This window comes from Diorhabda carinulata, chromosome 1, assembly GCF_026250575.1.
Source record: "Diorhabda carinulata isolate Delta chromosome 1, icDioCari1.1, whole genome shotgun sequence".
Lineage (NCBI taxonomy): Eukaryota > Metazoa > Arthropoda > Insecta > Coleoptera > Chrysomelidae > Diorhabda > Diorhabda carinulata.
In genome coordinates, this window is record NC_079460.1 from 22,626,327 (window position 1) to 22,645,975 (window position 19,649).

Sequence of the window (19,649 nt, forward strand, 5' to 3'; positions counted from 1 at the left end):
GGTAATTAGGGCGGTTATCTTGGTTTGTATGTTATTTTAATATTTGAGTTGTCCTTCTAATATGGCAGAACAAAACATTATATTATCATATCATCTACGTGAAAAAATCAACAAATTTAGTGATATCGTTGTTAATATACTTTCCAGAATCTACAGCTACCCCCTTACTTTATCCACTTTATCATATCTTACATTGTCAGGGCACTGTTCTATATTGTCTGTATAAAAACAATCGTTTATTATTTTGATTTCTGAATTGGCAAGTTTAATCGTCCAGAATAATGACTCTCATTCGCAAAATGTATCCGTCTTAGTTGAGAGCATCTTGGTATCCGTTCCAATTAGTTTGGAGTATATTTATGATTCTTTCTTTTTTTTTCTTGCTAATTCTCGCGATACGATACTCTTTAAAATATGGTATGCACGCTCTAATTTTTTCACGGAAGCCTAGACCTTACTGTTTGCTATTCTTACCATTTTTTCTGCTCTTTATCGGGTAAAAATTCTTGATTTTTCACTTATTGAGAAGTTCAGACGTGGTATTTCTTATCCTCATTCGGGTATAGCGCGGTAAATGCTTGAAATATTTTTATTTTGAAAAATTGCTTAAAGATCTGTTCAACCAATTTATAAATGGTTTTTCTTATTTCAAACTCATGGAACGTTTTAACTGCACTGACAAAAAGAACTTATCTAGCTAATGTCAAGAAAAATAAACAATTTTTTGTTCACGAAGCCTTTTTTGAATTGTGCTAAATCTATTGCAACATACATTGTAGTGATAACTTTTGAACAATCATTACAAGTTCACAAACAAATGAGAACCTTTGAAATCAAAACAGGCGATTGGTTAACCGTGTTGTTCATGAAAAAGTAAAAATTTTTTGTTTCTGTACTTCCACATCAGCCTTATTAACAAGATTTAACTTCATCCCACTTCTTGTTCTAAAGAATATGTTAAAAGGAAACTTTTTGAAAACGAGGAGGCAATGATATGGCAGATAAAAGCCATTTCGACAGAAACCTCACAGTTATACGAGGTCTGGCTATTAAATAACGAGACTGCGCGCCTAGAAGGCGCCCTAGGCAGGTCCCAAAATACGTATCAATCTCAAGTTTCTCGTTAAATTAAAAAAATCTCTGATTGAGTGCTATAAATTGTTGCAAGAAGACTATGGGTACAATTCACTATCTCATAAGCGTGTTTTTGAGTCGTGTAAGCACTTTAGTGAAGGCCGAGAGACCACTGAAGATGACCAGCGCCCAGGTCGCTCTGTGACTGTTTCAACTCCGGAAACAGTGACCAAAATCAAACAAATTGCGCATGCAGATTGTCGAATGAGCATCCGGATGATCGCCGAGGCTGTAAACGCCTATAAAGAAACGGTTAGAAAAATTTTACAAGAAAAATTACACATGACAAAAGTCTGCGAAGTTGGTGCCAAAAAATCTGACTCCTGACCAAAAGCTCTTGCATCAACGGGTCTGCTCAGATTTCCTTGAAAGGTTAGAAAGGTTAGGAAAAAATCTGTTTTGAAATGGACCTGATTTGAGTCGATGGAAGCGGTAAGGCAAAAAACGGCCGAGCTCCTGAAGGCACTCACCAAAGAAGACTTCCAGCACTGCTTCGATCAATGGAAAAAACGTATGGAAAGGTGTGTGTCGGGGGGAGGGGAGTATATTGAAGGGGAGCATTCGAATGTAGAATAATTTTTATGATAAAATTCTTTTTCGTAACCAGTTATTTAATTATTAATTAATTACGAGCCAGACCTCGTAGATTCAACGTTCTATGTTTCAATAATTTTTGATCACACATCATTTTTGTCACTTGTATATTTGAAAGATGTACCAAAAGCCCATCGGGGGCATAGAAATGGAGCTAACCTTATTTTTTCCTGATAATTGCTCTGTTTTATTTTTATTTGGCCATCCCGTATAAGAAGTTACCATTACAAATACTATTATGAAAAGATTTATCAAATAAAACAGTAAAAAGAAAACCTGAAAAAAAATAAATTGAAAACTTTTCACGTATTTTGTTAATAACAATGGATTTTGTTTAAAGGATCAGTACTGGAGTTAATTCGGATTACGAGTAGGAAGTCTTGAAAATATGGTGGGAAAAATTTTGTACTCATATTCGTTGGTGGATATATTTTATAAATATGTGCTCTATAGTAAATTGGAAATTATTGAAAAGTAATAACAGGATTATCCATTATATTTATGATAAATAATTGTTTTCTATAATGAATATTTATTCAGAATTCCGTCATATTGTGGCCGTTTTTAATTCCAAAATAACCTTTGTCCAAAACATATAAAACATTAACAAGAGATTTGCCAGACAAAAATTTAGCATGGCATGAGATTCTCCAAATTTTGACATGCAACAACGATTTGATTTTGAACGAAATATATGGGTCGTTGTACGAAAATTATCGTTACTTGATTTTAAAACTACAGGGTGGAAAGATTCAAATGAAACAGAGCCATTATCCGGAAGTTTATTATTACACATACGATAATATTTGGAAAATTCACACGTCGTTTCCAAAACTGTGAACAAACTTTGATGTCATATTGCAACATACAACCTTTCTAAACGATAAACTATTATCAGAATAGATAACGTGAAAAATGTCGAGGATATTGTGTAGGTATAAAATATGTCAATTTTTTTAAAAACTGTAAGAATCCAAGGAGCTATTATAAGAAAGAATAGGCAGGAATTGACTTGTAGGTTGTAGAAGAATGGGAATAAGTCTGAAGAACCAACAGCAAAATAAAAATTTATTATGAAACAAAATAAATATGGGTTCCGATTGATTTGAGAATCTGAATTGTTAAGCCCAATAAACGTCTCAAGTTATTTTACTGAAACATATTGAGCTTAATAGCGGTTTTTCGTATAGTGACCCATATATCATGCAATATGACCGCGGAACATCGAAACAGACAGACAGTTAAAACTCACAAGCACGAAGATGAAGACGTTTTTCTTCGTTTGGCGTTGACTGCCCTCACGTTTACATTGCGCGTCTGGCAGTCTGCAATGAAACAAGAGAGAAGTCAACAACGTCAGTAACATACAAAATAAAATTTCTCATTATAAGTAACACTAAAATACCGATACAATTTAACAAATTCATTTCAGATTATAATGTAGCGGAAAAAAAATCCGGCTACAATGTATTTGCGTTTATACGTAAATTATATTTTGTGTTTTTGAGTCACTTCTCAAAGTTAAATGACGGCGTATTGATGTTTAGTGATATTTTCAAAGTTCCATTGCACTAATTACTATTTAAATGGATCTAAATGTTAAATGTTCTGAATTTTAGGTCTCTTCTCTGTTTTAAAATTAGTTATTTTAATAATTTTTGGAAGAGGAAATGAAGATGTTTTGACTTTTTTTAATCTCTTTATTAGTTAAAGAGATTTGAGTCATTGGATGGGATAAGGACTTTTTTTATAGAGAGGAAGGTTTATTGGAAGTGGCCCCGATATAGGAGTTACTCCTCTACAGGGCTGAAGTTGAGGTAATTGTTTTATGTTGTCATGTCCTGGCTGAAAAAGGAAAACGGACGACAAAATGGCCCCAAGAAGATTAAAAGAGAGCTCCAGTCAAAGTAAAGTAAAAACGACTTTTTTCAGTTTTGGGTATATATTTTGTTTCTTTGTTATTTTCGGTATATATATTCGGCAGTTCCCTGAAAAGCGCAGAAAATCTGCAACATATGTAGACAATCTAAAAGATTACTTATTCCCTTACTAGGCTGCTGCAATGTGTGAAGTGTAGAAAAACGGGATATAGTATATGGTAATTAAACAGAGGGTATCTCATAAGTCATATCGCCTCAATTCAAACATGTCATAACTTGTTAAGACCAGTTTCTAATTCTATGAAGACTACAATTGCTTTACTTTCTTCCAATCAATATCTCTTTGTTTATTCATGACGCAGTGTGTTTTTATAATAAATAGTATGAAAAAAAAACAGCTGAAACAACAAGGAAAATTAATATATATCTGAAATGAAAGGGTTAATGACTGAAGGGGACAGCGTTGTTGACGTTTGAAGATCGTTCGCGCTTAGGTTGTCTCTCTGCATTGGATATCGAGGTTATAAGGAAAACAAACCAACCAACCTACACTCGCGGGCAATCGGACTCCATTGGACATTCTGAAGATACCATACATCGTCATTTGAAATCATTAGTTAAGATCTGTAAAAGTGGTCGATAGCTCCACACGAATTAACAAGGATTCAAGAGAAACGTCGTATCAAGTACAGGTGTGTAAACATCTTCTTGTCCTGTGATTGAAAATGTATTTATCTAATCAACTCGAACATGGAATATCAGTGGTTAGACAAAGGATAATTATCAAAACCTGTCGCAAAAAGAAGCCTAATCAAGCAGAAAATTTTGTGTGTCTGGTGGAATTACGAAGGATTAGTGTACTTCGAAATTATTCTTCCGGCTTCGGAATTATTCTTCCATACCTCATACGAGGTATGATTCAAATAATTCATGTTTAATGTATCTACTTTAGAAAATAATTCATATGTCCTCATATATTCCAGTCTGTCAGTTGATCAAGTCATTAACGTCAAGTTTTGTTTTAAGTTCAAAAGAAGTTACGAAGAGGTTCAGTGTATATTAAAATCTGTTTACAGTGACTATATAATAGCGTTAAGGACTGTTTACAAGTGGTATCGGCGATTTCGAATTGGGAATTATTCTTTCCTTCATACAAGAAATTGAGGAACCAGAACGTTTTGCAAAGTATGCTGACAAACTCACTTCTTCATACAACAGATAAAAAACTTCCAGAACTGTCTTCAGTCATGGATTCAACTTTGGGATAAGTGCATACTTAGAAAAAAATTTCATTTATATACACTACTGGTCTGGAGTTATTGCCCAAAGCTTCAGATTGTGAGGTCCATGTGTAATCCCGGCTGTAATGGAGTCTCGGTGAGGTTTTGGGGATAGTTTGGAGGGAAGGCGACTGTAGACTTGGAGAAAATTGAAGGGATTTTGCAGAAAGAAGACTATAAATAATGTATTACATTCTGACTAACGCCTGATTGGCAAAAAGTTTATTTTCCAACATGAAAAGAATCCCTTGGATTCCCCCAAGCTGTGCAAAGAGTATTTGAAAGATTTGGAAACGAAGAATGTACTGAAACTAATTATTTGGCCGTCATAGTCGCCCGACCTCAACTCGATTGATTTGTTGTGAGATGGGGAAGTTAGAAAGCAGTATTCTACTCAAATATGTAATAATATAACTTTTTGACCGGTAGGGTATATGTGTAACTAACTACGTTGTGTTTAATAAAATAATTCATTATTTGTTGAATCACCCCTCGTAAAATTGAAATGTATTCAGATGAAATTGATACTCACTATTTTGGATTGGTTGACTCCACTTTCGTTGCAATATCTTTCTTTGCAAATAAAATTTATTCATACCAAAATACACTCCGCCAAAAAATTATCGCTTCACCCTTAAAAATTTCAATTCAAATTTAACAAGGTAGCAAATTTTTAGAATAAATGCTCTTAGTGGAAGATAAGTAGCCAATATACTAGAAATTAATCAGTCCACTGTGTTCCAGAGAGTTGCAGAATAATTAGAGACTGAAGTATATGATAGAAAGCGAGTCCTTTAACTACATTTATACATTATTTTTATATCAATTTCTATCTTAATAATCTTAGATTCTCGATTCTAATTAAAATTGAATGTGTTTTGCATTTTAAATGGTTAAATTCTAACCGGCTTTGGTTTAAAATAATGAAAATAGCCCCCTGCATATTTCGAAGAATATGACAAACAATTCAAAAGGAGTCCTTTGTCCTCGTGCGACTCGAACTGTTAGAAGTGGTAATAGAAAGTATGAAACGCAACGTTGCCAAACGGTCGTTTCCACTTCGGCAAATAAAACCTAAAAACTCTAGGCGGTTTTTGTCAGTTGTTTTATATAGAAATCTAAATATTTCCTGATTTTACTACGTTATTTTTTTAATACAATGTTGAAGTTGGAAGCTTTTGCGACCAGTTTGGCAGCTCCACGGGAATTGTATGTGCACGGAAACTGACATGCGCAAAGTCTTGTCTCTGTTTCAACCCCTCTGGAGTTAAAAGTGGCAAAAATCGATAAATGATGATTCACCTCCACAACTAACATATGGGTTGAACTTTTCGCATTATGAAATATACTATATAACTCGTTAGAGTTCGGGAAAGTCGTTGTGGTAATTTTCCCACTTTCCAGTAATAGCACTAATATGCTGGGTATATGTATATGTATTCTTCTAAATTAATTAACTACATTAGACTTCTGGACTATTTTTCTATCATCAATATTTGTAAAAAAATACAAATTTTGTTTCAAAAGAACAAATTGTCCAGAATTACAATATAGAGAGTATTGGGTATTTGAGCTTGATAGGTTCAGTGCTGACCCGGAAGTAATTCTGGAAATCATTTTAAACCCAATATTGATGTCAATGATAGAAAACCGGATGTCACTCAGTTTTTCAATATACGAAAGCTGATTGTAACTTCCAGTTTTTGGCAATAATTCCACTTTTTTTCTCTCCCAGGTGTTATTGTAGCAAAGCCTATTTATTGTCCTTGCCTCAATGCATGCCTTAGACCCTCGCTTCTTTGAGCTTCAAGTCAATTTATTATTTCTTCCCTATCTCTTGATTCTTTCTTTTTCCGTTTTTCTGCTGTACGATTTTCACTGAACACAGAATTGTTCTTATTACTTTCCGTTCATTTATTTCAAACTTGTGACCGTTTCTACAGTATACATTTGCGTAATTATAGTTCTGTATAAATGCTTAATGCTTATCTTCATTAGTATAGTCAATATCTCCGTTTTTCTTCTTTCTTTTTTGCTTATCATTAAGCCCAATTATCTGCGAATCATTTCCCAATCCCAACTTGATGCCTTTTCAGTCAATAGCTCGTACCATGTTTTTTTTACCAATATTTGTCTTCATCCTGTTGTTCTCAGATTTGTTTTTTGTATTATTCTTAAAACGAATTCAAAAGCCAAAGTTGACCAACGTAGCTTACACCTTTGTTGATTTCTCCTTTTAAACAATATCAGGTTTCTTAATTTTTCACTTACTCTTTCCACTTTCAATACTTTCATATTTTTCTCTCCGTTTTTAATGAGTGCGGGTTCAAAGTCCAAAATAACATTTTGATACATATTGATTTTCGTATACTTTTTTTTATAACGTTTTAACAGTGTGTATTGCATCAGTTTGCTGATCTATTTCTGATAACACCATATTGACATTGTCCTATGATGTTTTTTGTTTCACTAATCAGGAGTCGTATTAATTATAATCATATTAATCGTGTTTAATTCCATAGCTTTTACATCTCGACCCAAAATATTTATTGTATCTCCATTTTTTGCTGCGATATTAGAGAACCTCAGTGTTTACAGCTGACCTGTTAATCCCACTCCTCTTTGAGGAGAAGTTAAAACTGTGGGATGGTTGTAGTTGCAAGAGATCTTTGTCTTCTATTTCATACGCTACCAGGTGTAGTGCTCTCACATTTAGAGAGAATGTGGATAGAGATTTCGTCTCCTGCGCAACAGAGTCTGCATGCTGCATTATCTGCTAAGTCTAACATCTCCAGGTGTCCACTGAAGTGACAGTGCCCCGATAGAACTCCTATTGGTATTCGTAAGCTGTACTTGCTTAGATTGATACATTCAGCAGATCTTCTTTGGTTATAGTTCGTCCCAGTGATTGGTTTTACCCCTATCCACCTTCTTCTCCATTATTATTTCTATTGTTTTGTAGCTGATACCTGTTTTGATCCCAATTACTTCCACTGCATAGTATTGAGGTTTAAAGCTGAAGCTTTTTGGTATTTCGTTGTCTCAGGTTTGATTATTTTTTAAGGATGGTTTTTCCTTGTTGATTTGTATCTTCGATAGTTTATTCCTTGTGGTACTTAAACTAGTTTAAGAACCCCAGCCAACTTGATTATTGGTCTCACAATTACCATGTAAATCCACAGTAGGGTCTTTGGGTTACAACCCCAATTTCTCCCTAGCTCTTTTATTCTTACTGCTTTTTTTATATATGGCTATGTTTTTATTCTACTTTCCATTAGGCCTTTTTTCCAATATCTTTTTCATCTAACTATGTATTCTTTAATATCATCATTCATTGCATCTTTATCAAGTTTATTATATGTGCTCATCGCACTAACGTTTGTTCCTGTATAATTCTTTTCTTCTTCTTCTGATTCTTCTTCAATTTTTATTTCTCATTCAATTACTCCTGTTCAATTCAGTATGTTGTCCCTTTTTTATTTCTATCAATTTTTTTATATTTTTTTCTAATTTCTGATCTATTTATCATTTTTTTTCCTATAAGCTCAGTTCCATCCATGATCTTTTCATTTTAATGATTATTTCCTTACTGTTTGTCTTAATGTTTTATATTTTCTCACTATTATTTGTTTTTTTCCCGATTTATTTTTTTAATAAATAATTGTTCAAAAGCTAAAAATATTCTAAAATTATTAGGCAAAAAGTAATAGATTTATTTTCTAAATTTTATATTTGATAAATGTATTTATAGTCTAAAATATTTTTTTATTTAAATTAGGTGTGGTTAGCACTATTTTTTCAACTTCTATAGAATACTTATGTATCTTGAACCAATGTCGTAACTGTTCTTTATAATCCCAAGTACCTGAGGGTCTTTTATTTAAATAGCTTTTGACGAAGAGACTGGTTTCCATTTGGCAAACATTTTTACGTTTTATATCATCTAATTTTGCTTCAAAGTTTTATGAGTAATATATTGAACTGTTTCTTTATTTAATTTGAAAAATTACGGAAAATTACAAAAAAATGAAGGAATCAATAACAATGTTGAATTCAATCATATATATTGAAATGTAATAATAAAAAACTGGAAAAAATGAGGAAATACCAACAAAAATCATGTTTAGATTAAAGCAAATGAATACGAGATGATAAAATAAATTATTTGACTGTTGGAGTCTAATTCAGATGGAACGAGAAACTACGAAATGAATATCCAATATTTTGAGAATAAGTAAATGTTTCATACATCATCTTTCATTACTAATAAAAAGGCACCATATATAAATCAATTTTAAAACATTTTTTTCTTTCAATACTTCAGTTAAATATAGAGGTGTGGCATAAATGATGTCGGATTCCAATGTTCACTTTGTTTATCAGATAACTATAAAAAAGTCTTAATATTCGAAGTATGGACCATCGTATTCTTTGGTTTTAACCCAAGTTATTTAAGACCTTGGTAAATCCATTCTTTGGGCTTAGATACAAATTTTTCTCGCACAAGAATACGAGGATTGCTACTAAGTTTTAAGATAAACAAGTAAAAACAAATATTTATTATTGGATATAGATTTGTTTTTCAAAATATTCTCCATTAAGATCAATATATCTTTGCATGTGTTTGAACCAATTGTGGAAGTATTTTTCCCGTTCCGTTTGAGGTACCTCCATAACAACCGTCCCTTTAGTTATAGCAAATCGTTGAGCTCGCAATTTATTTTTGATCAGTGAGAGTAAAAATTCTTGAGTGGATTGTACGGCAGATGACCCATGACTGTTAAAAAACATTTTTGTTTAAACTGATGTGTGAGAGCTCGCGTTGTCTTGGTGTAGAATGATTCGTCTTCTGCGATTGCTTTTCCTGATATTTTTGAATACTTCTAGCAAACAAATGCTGGTGTACCATTTTAGAATGGATCGTTCTACGTTACTCTATTGAAACAGTGGTGACATGTCCAGTCATTCCGAAGAAACAGGCGACCATTTGCTTCGTCTCCTGTATTTTGAAGCAGCTCGATTGAATTTTTTCAGCATTTTTTTGCACCAATCGATACAAGCTTTTTTCTGAACGATTGTCAAATTATGCGGTATACAACCAAATGCAATATTGAATGTATGCAAGTGGAACTAATGCCCAAGTATACCTCAATCTCACGGTATGTCACATCTTGCAATATCAGTTAACGCAAAGCATCGATTTTTCGTGGCACAAGAGCCGATTTTGGACGACCTTCACGAAATTCATACTGTAGCAAAGTGCGACCACGATTGAATTCAAAAAACCAGCGAAACACGGTAGATCGAGATGGTACTCTGCTGTTTAATCCACGTCGAAAGTAATAGAACAAAATGAATGTTTCAAATATCTATAAACAACTCATGTACCCCTCGTATGACAAAAATTGTGAGTACGTTCACCATTAAAAATATGTCAAACTTTATGATGGTAATGTCAAACATAATCATGTCAGTGTTGCGATATCTGAAAACCCTCGTAGAAATCTGACGGTGCAAACTCCGGACTGAATGCTGGATATGAACTTCATTACGACCAAGTTTTTCGATTTTTCATCTTCAATTTCACACATTTTCCTTGTTCCCACGGCTACGTCAATAAACAAGAAAAGAATGATTGAAAGAAAATAAAGCATGTTTAAATTGAGTCGTAGGAATTTTCAAAATTCAAATGAAAATAGTTTCGTGAGATTGCAGATTTATAAACAAACAAACCACGATGCAAAAAAAAAATTTTGATAAATTTTTTTTTCTACAAAGGCCAACGAAACAAGTGTAAACGAAGTTGTTGCATTAAATTCTATTGGAAAGTCTGATGCCTATACTGCTCATTGTTTTTGGAGAACTCCACATATAAGGGGAGGAATTAAGTGTTTTGAAGCTTCTTGAACGAGGAAGTCATGCACAATGACCGGAGGAAAAAATACATACATGAAAAAAAAATGTTAAACCGTGAAATTTCAAGCTCAAGTGCTATCAGTTCTGTTGCAGTTGCCTCTAATTCCAACATTGGTAGTCTTCGAGTGGTTTAGCAATAAATATTATGAATAAATAAGACTCATAATAGATTCTACATTTTTGTTGAATTCTTTTAATTGTTTGAAGTTACAGCACCTGGTAACTAGTATTGAACCCACCTTTCTCAATGTGCTGGATTAACTTACACTAAATGATAAAACACATTATCACAAACTAAGAAGTGAATTTGGTATCAGTAATTTCATAATGATTATGTATTATTTAAATATCAAACAAGCATTAGAAATAAATCTTGGTTTATAATGTTCGGAAAAGACGTGTCTTGGTAGCTGTTTCAACAGGCTTATACTTCTCCAAAGAAAGTAGTCCCGCTGAATTGACGTTCTGAGCATTTGTAGGTGAACTCAGAATTCATCAGCTACGTCAGCAGTCGAGTTAGTCTTGCACATACTGCTCTAGGTCATATTATGTTTGGCAGCAACCTTTCTTTTATGCTCAAAGCTGTCCTAGTTTTTCTCCGAGTATACTTGGGAGTCGAGCTCTCAATGTGTGAGCACAACTCCAAATATGGACGGATCTGAACCTTTTAGAGTATTAGAAGCTGTTGCGGAGTTTACCTATAGCTTTCTGGTGGCTCCAAGTTTTTGTGAATCGGCCACGTGACTATGCCAGGACATATTGTTTCCAATCTGTTTTTTATTTAATAACGGCACCTTCTTTTTACTCATAAGGTTTAAATTACTCATTTACTAAGCTACAGATAATACCGAATTGATGTTAACACTAAATTTCAGGATCTACGCAACTTTTTCATAGTGGCGTGTGTTATAGCCACTTTTTAACATACATAGTTAGGGCTCGAAACTAAATCAATTAATAAAAATAGTAGTCAATGTTATCTCAACATGTATAATATGAAATTAGAAGCTATATCATTTTATCAGTGATTGTATTAGATGATTATCATGATTCGTGATTCAAAATTAAGTTTAAGATTTTTCTAATTATATTATATACATTAACAATGAAATTCAAAGTTACTTTTTAGTTAATAAGAAAAAATGTTATAAGTGCTTCTAAATTGACACACTTCGTATAGTTATAAGGATATTCACAGAGTATTACACAGTGAATACCTTGAATTATAATTTCTATTTATTTGCTTTTACGTTTATAATGAGGAAATCGTATAAAAATTATTTCAGTTGTGCGAGACTTACCGGTCATAAAAGACCCAATATCTGGGAACTAATTTGAATAACAATATAAGTAAACTGTCAGTCAGAATGGCCCATTATATAAGGACTAACTAGGTTAGGGTTACTGGCCCTTTTTGAACAAGATTTTTGGTTTTATTTGTTAATATACCAATATATTTTGAATAATACTCTAGCAGGTTAGTTACCAACTGTAAAAACAAATTTGTACTACTATAATTGATTATAGGTTTATGTTTCTAAATTTTCTTGATTTTAGGTCTCTTTTGTTTTAAAATTAGTTTTTTTAATAATTTTTAAGAGATAGATAAAATTTTATTTGACGTTTCGACTTTTCTTTAAGTCTTTATCGAAATATGATATTGACACTGACAATTTGCGTATTTATATTGATCAATAGATCACCTTCATCATGAATATCAAAATAAGAATAAAATCAACTTAGAACTTTGTTCTAATAAGAAAAATTAATTTTTCCTTAGTCCTTACTTCTCAAATGTTGAATTATTTGTAGTTTTATTAGAATTTACAAAATAGAGCTATAAATTTTACTTAAATTATTTAGATCTTTTTTATCATTTATAGCTTTTTCGTTCTTATGAATGCGAACCATTTCTAAAAATTCCCTTCTTCGTGTGTTAGATTCCGTTTCAAAAATTTCATGGTTCGTTAATCCAGTTTTATTCTTTTAACTTATTGATGACCTTGTAGTCTATTTTCTAAATACTGAGATGTTTGCCCTACGTAGACAGCGTCACAACTAGTACAAGGCACTTGATATATAATATTACTTCTTTTGTTTTTTTTTGTTTTAGACTTTAATTTAGTGAGATATTTGGATAATGTTTTATATCCTTTATGACTTATACTAACATCATATTTATTGAAATAATTCGACAATTGTTGGGAAAGTCCTTGTACATATGGTAAGGAAAAATGTTTTATGTTTTGATGTTTCGTTTCTGTTTTGTATTCGTTAGGAATTTTCATACTTTTAATTTTTTCTTTGAAAGCCCATGTGTTTTTGATTTGTTTCGATATAAAATTTTTTTCAAAATATTTTTCAAATAATAAGATAAGGGGGTGAGAGTTTGAATACTTGAAGAAATCGGTCGAAGGGGAATGTCAGGTTTCTGCAGTTTTGGTAAACCACATATTTTAGAGGGCAAAGCATTGTGAATTTTCAATTTTTTTGCGTCTGATGGCGAAATAAAAAATTGTTTTTACTAAGATCGAATTAGATCATTATTTTGTTTCTAATAAGAATTCGTAGAGTCCTGAGCTAATAGAAGTTTTCGGGCTTATATTGGTTTTTTATAAAAATAAACTGGAAATCTGGAAAAGCCCTATGAATTCCGAAAAATTGATCCATCGAGTGAGTGTACAATCAAATATAAACCTATTAACTTGAATCTCCTATTTAATACAAAATTTTCCCACCAGTAAACATTGTCCCGCGAAAATTAATTCCAGCGGAAAAACTTCCTTAACCAGAATCTAAACTACATAGTGGGCTGTGAGATATATGCCCTTTGTCCTTATTTGAACTTACATTTAGCAATTTCAATGCTTTCAAATGCATCCCAAAGCTTATTATTGGATACATTTTTATCAATTTTACATTATTAATATTTATGTTATGATTATGATTTATGTTATGAGCTCTTTAAACCGGACTTTAATGAATCTCTTAGTCTGCCCAATGTACTTCCCGTCACGGGAAGTATATTGGGCAGACTAAGAGATCCGTTAAATTCCACCCTTGGTGTTGGGAAATCTATTATTTCCAAAGTTATTCAGGGAGAGATACGTGACGAGTTTCAAACAGAACGTAAATCTCCAGGAAAACCAAAATTTCAAATAGAAAATCAATTGAAAAAGAAAGACGAAGAAGAACAAAGAAAGTAGCTGTGTTCTTCTTTAGAAACGAATTACGCTTATGGATTACGAAAGCTCCGTAACTTTATCACTTTCTTAAAAATAGACTATGATTTCAACAAGTGACAACATGTTAAAATTGAGACGTAGGCATTTTCACATATGAAATAGATATAACTTATGAAGACACTCTCTGTATTTCACATTTAGTACTATAATTCCACTGAATAAAATAATAAATGCTAAGAAAACATCGAAATTGAATATTTATGATGAATAGAACAATGAGTTTGTCTAAATCGATACATCGATTTTGATGAATAAAGGGTGGTTCATCGCGTAGGATCAGTATTCATAACAAATATTTCAAGCTCTACAAAATAGATGTCACTAAAACTGATACGGTAAGTAGTAAGTTCCTTAGTAGACTATAGAACTAACAACTAATATATTCTATTGAAACATATAAAAAAGTATTTCTGTTTGTTTCGGGTGAAAAAGGAGTGGTTTCAATAAAATGGAGTTATGGATCTTTGGAAACCGAAAAAAAAAATAGTCTACCGTGAAGTAATAGGACAAAAATGAAAAAAGCTGTATCATATTACCGAGGAGGGTAGGATTAAATGCATTGTAATATATAGTATTCGAAACCCTCATTGAGTCATTCTGTTTCCGGGTTATTTCCAACGTATATATTTCAACGATATACAAGGTGATAAAATATCTATGAATCATTATATTGAAGAAAACCAAGTCAATTATATTTATTCAATTCAAACACATTGATCTTAGCTAGTAGTCAAGATCTAAAGATCATAACAGGACTTTGCTGGCACTAAACAGAAACAGTCAAAATTTCGAAATCGAAGGGTCCATATCAGAAGAAATAGCAATAAGAAAAGGCGTGCAAGAAGGTTGTGTATTGTCTCCACAACTGTTTAACCTCTACTCTGAGGCAGTATTCAGCGAAGTGATAATACAACTGCAGGCATAAAGATTATAAACAATCTTCGTTACGCAGATGATACTGTGGTAGTGGCCAGTAGCCTACCAGAACTTCAATCTCTTATGGACGTAATTGTAGACCATAGTGAACAATTCGGCCTTTATATAAATACGTCCAAGATCAAACTATTAGTATCCTCAAAAATACAAAAAAACGCCACCCTAAGACTCCATGGAGAGATCATTGAACAAGTCTCATTTTTAAGATACTTGGGCGCGCTCGTCAACCAGCAATGCAATACCCAAAATTCGAAATCAGATTAAGAATTGAGCAAGCGCGGAAAACTCTCATCAACATGAGGACAACCGCAACCTCAGCCTGGAACTCCGGACCAGAATATTTCGCTGTTACATCTTTCCTGTTCTTTTGTACGGATGCGAAAGTTGGACATGGATGCGGCAACTGAGAAGAAAATTGATACGTTCGAAATGTACGTCTACAGGCGAATGCTGCGGATATATTGGATGGTACATAAGACAAACATAGAGATCCTACAGCAAATGGGTAACTTCTTACGACAATTAAGGAGAGAAAGTTGCAGTTCTTAGGACATATTCTCCGCCTGATAATAGAAGGAAAGATTGACCGGTCAGTCGGCCATAGACAGACTTGCGCAGATGATTCGGACAGACGTCTATAGAAATTTTCAGAGCTGCTGTTTCTCGTGCGACAAGAGCCATTTTGATCGCCAAACTAAATGCAAGTTGTGACATTCAGTTGTTCTCGATAAAACTAATTCTTGTCGAAGAGAAAGCGAGTCTAGTTTTCGTAGATAATTTTTAAATCGAAGTTCATACCTACTTTCATCTCCTGGCAATGAAATCTCGATCTGCATCCCTCCAAACTAAAACACGATTTCTTTGTTGATCAATCATAAAGTAAATTTGGCTCTCACCTATCTCATTTACAAATCATCTATAATTAATTACATAGACACGTACGCTTGTTTGAATAAACGACTGATGAAGGATTTGTGCTTTGGTCTAATCTGTCAATACCCACAAAAGATAACTACCAAAGTGGATGTCGATATTATTTAAGAAAATCTTCATCAAATGCTAAGTTGCATTAGTATTAATTCCGTCATAGATTTGTATAAAGTTTAAGTATAAAATAACCATTCCTCTTCTTTCAGTGCCGTGTCTGTTTTCAAGCATCGGCTATCTCCACGACAATTTGGTTGAATTGATCTGTATCTGTCACTACTCCCAGTCCGTTCCAGTTTTCAATATTTCGTAGCTACGATAGCTCTTAACCTCTTCTGCTCTTAACCTTTTCCTGAATGATCAGGCGAAGGATGCTATATATTTGGTACTTTACATTATATGCTCGAAAGAACTGACCTTTCTCGTTTTTAAGATGTTTAACTATCTAAGTACTTCTTTATTACTGGTATGTGCAGTTCACGGGATCTTAAGGATTCTTCGATAGCTCCACTGTACCTCCGTATAAAAAAATGCTCCGTACGTAATAGCGCCGTGTTCTTAACCGCGTCTGAACTGTAAGGTTAGGTTATGTTAGTGGGAGTTAGTTTCCGGTTGCTGAATGCACTTCGTGCTATTTCAATCTCTTTGTTGCATAGAATATTTTGAAAAGTCTGGTTAGCTGTTAGAAAACCACGCTTTTATTTATATTTTCCTTGAAGAACCCACAACTGTCAAATTTTGAACTCCTTCTCTTCTATAGTTGATTTGTTCTGCAATTTATTTGTAACCTGTTAAACTAGTCATTATCATCGACATAGGGAATGGTACAGCCATAGATATCTTTTATTTACTCGCCTACATACACAATATGAAATAAAGCAACGAGGTAACACACGAACAAACATTAAAAACATTTAAAAAACCCTAGCGCACGCTCAGCTGAGGAAAACGATCATATATTAGAGCTATTACAAATAATAAATCATTTCTATGTATGTAGTACATTACAAAGTTTTTGTTCACCCTATAGTTTGCGTTGCGAAAACAATACGATATATGTACAGTCTGTAATTTTTGATTCATCGATGTAACCCCATTTTGCTTTTATTATTTCGGTGCAAAATTTTGGCATTCCTTGTTTCGACAAATAATCGTCGTCTATTTGGTTTCATTCATTTTCCAGGTTATTCGAAGGATGTGTAAAGTAAGTAGGATACTACTTTCTGACTTCCCTGTCCAATTTGTCCCACAACAGCTCAATCAGGTTGAGATCGGGCGATTGTGAAGACCAAATTATTACTTTCAGTATATTCGTTCTTTCCAATTTTTTCATATATTCTTCGAGGAATTTTTTGCCGATCAGGTGATAGCCAGAATGTACTACATTGTTTATAGTCTTTTTTCTTTAAAATCTCTTCAATTTTTACCAGGTCTCCAGTCGCCTTTAATCCAAAAAGTCCCCAAACCATCACTGAGCCTCTGCCGTATTTTACAGTCGGGATTAAACATGGATATAACATCCGTTGTTTCTTTGACATGGGCATAAATACTTTTTTGTCTAATACCCAAAAACCTCAAAATTTGACTCATCACTTCATAAAATTTTCTGCCTTTCTTCATACGTCCAAATTTAATGTTCTTTAATCCACTGCACCGTTTTAATTTTATTTCCACGTATTAAAAACACTGCTCTCTTAATCTAGCTAACTGAGACTTAACTACAATTATAAACACCGAAGAATAATAAACAAATCTGCGGGTACTTGCAAGTTTTAACTTGTCGCACTCATAAATATACTGTCTTAAAAAGTAAACAAAAAACGGAAACTATTTTTTTTTGGTTTGTAAGACACCGTTTCAAACTTTGCTTAAAAATATGAAAGAAATTAGTTAAAGTGCATTATTCTGAACTTCAATGAATTGATTGTGGGGTGGGACAAAACTTTTGACCGGGAGTGTACTTACGACAATGATGCGATAATAAATATCTTCAATATTGATTAGAAGTTTATTGCGCCGTAATTTCATGTTTTTATTTTGAAATAGTTCTATGGTAGTCATATTTTAATCGGTGATTGTATTACTAAATGAACACAATGAAAGGTATTTCAAATAATTACACAGCAAGTACTTATTTACGGGTAATAATAAAAATATCATGCTTCATTTGAATGACAAATATACTGCTTAAAGTAATAAGACAACATATACATGTAATTCCGAGAAGGGAGATGAAAGTAGATGTGAAAATTATAGAAGGATAACACATGATGTGGTGTACAAAGTTTTGATTAGAATTGTGAGAATCATACTCAAGGAGTACCAAGAAAGGATAGTACGAGAAGACTTTAAGAAAGGAAGAAAATATCCACCATTAAGACGATTATGGATAAAAGTTATGAACTGATTCATGTTATGTTTATATATTTTAAGCAGGCTTATGACACAGTAGATAGAAATGAAATGTATGTTGCCTTTAATATACTAGAAATCGAATATCGACAGAAAATTTTAGGATATAACAAGAGGGCTGATTTATCACCATAAACAGCAAATAATTGCTTTAATAACTAGAACAAAGAAAGAAATGGAAAGGTCTTTCTGTAAACTAAGAAATTATGGATTAAGAATAAAACAAGAGAAAAGTATATGGTGCTGATTGATAGAAAGGAGATGTAAGCGGGAAAGGACAAAAGGGTTATGTTCAATTATGACATTGTATCTAACTGAATACAATGTGTTAGTGTAGTGTAATGTTCTAACTATGAAAGGACACGGGGTAGTAGCTGCAGCGGAAGAAGCAAGCTAGGTTAAATTAGAATATGATAGAACTCCTTAGAGGGATCACCTCTATATAGGGGTACATTTGGGTGCAGAGCTGTACCCTTAACTGATTGGATATTTCAACATTATGAGTGGCTGTGAGTCTCTGTCCAAGGTGTTTTTTTCATGTTACCATTTTCGATAGAAACATTTCATTTTGTGAAACTGTATCAAAGAATTCATGAAAGACTTCTAAGAATATTAACTATTCTTAAGCACACTACATTCCTGAATTAAAATTTTTATTGCTCACCCGAATAAAGTTGTTATAGTTTTTTCGAATTGGTAATTGTTTTGTTATCGAAAAGTGATTAGTGAAATGTTTTCGCATTATTTATATCCACACAAAATGTGATTTCTGGTCTAGCATCTTTCGATTTATAAAAATTTCATATTAGAAACAGTAGAGAAAGGATTTTAGAAAATAATTTTGAAAGAAAATTTAATATATATATATATATATATATATATATATAATATATATATATATATATATATATATATATATATATATATTTAATGCTTCTAAATTTTTTTGATTTTAGGTCTCTTCTGATTTAAAATTAAAATTTCAAAATGGTTTTAATACTTTTTGTAAGATTGATAAAATATTGACGTTTCGACTGACTTCATTCAGTCTGACAGATAAAAATTATTATGTTTTTTTTTTATATTTCATGGTTCGTTAATAGATTTTTATTTTTTTATCGTATTGAAAATATAGAAAATAGACTAAGAGGTTATCAATACGATAAAAAAAAATAAAATTGCATTAACCACCATGAAATATCAAAAAAACAAAAATTCAAATATACAGAATTAAAAATTCTTGAAAGGAAATCTAATACACGGTGGTCTATTAATTAATATAAATACGCAAATTGTCAATGTCAATATCATATTTTGATAAAGAC

General features: G+C 32.6%; 1 protein-coding gene across 2 annotated transcripts in view; it reads right to left on the reverse strand.

The window, feature by feature from the left end:
- The window catches only part of LOC130897583 (homeobox protein onecut), a 38,371-nt gene that overhangs the window by 14,500 nt on the left and 4,222 nt on the right, over positions 1 to 19,649 (reverse strand). Inside the window, exon 2 of one of the 2 annotated variants that reach the window (XM_057806526.1) lies at positions 2,981 to 3,053. The exons of the other annotated variant lie outside the window; for it this stretch is intronic. Coding sequence (XP_057662509.1) covers positions 2,981 to 3,053 — 73 coding nt within the window. The remainder of the gene's footprint in view (positions 1 to 2,980; positions 3,054 to 19,649) is intronic. 2 annotated transcript variants of the gene reach the window in all.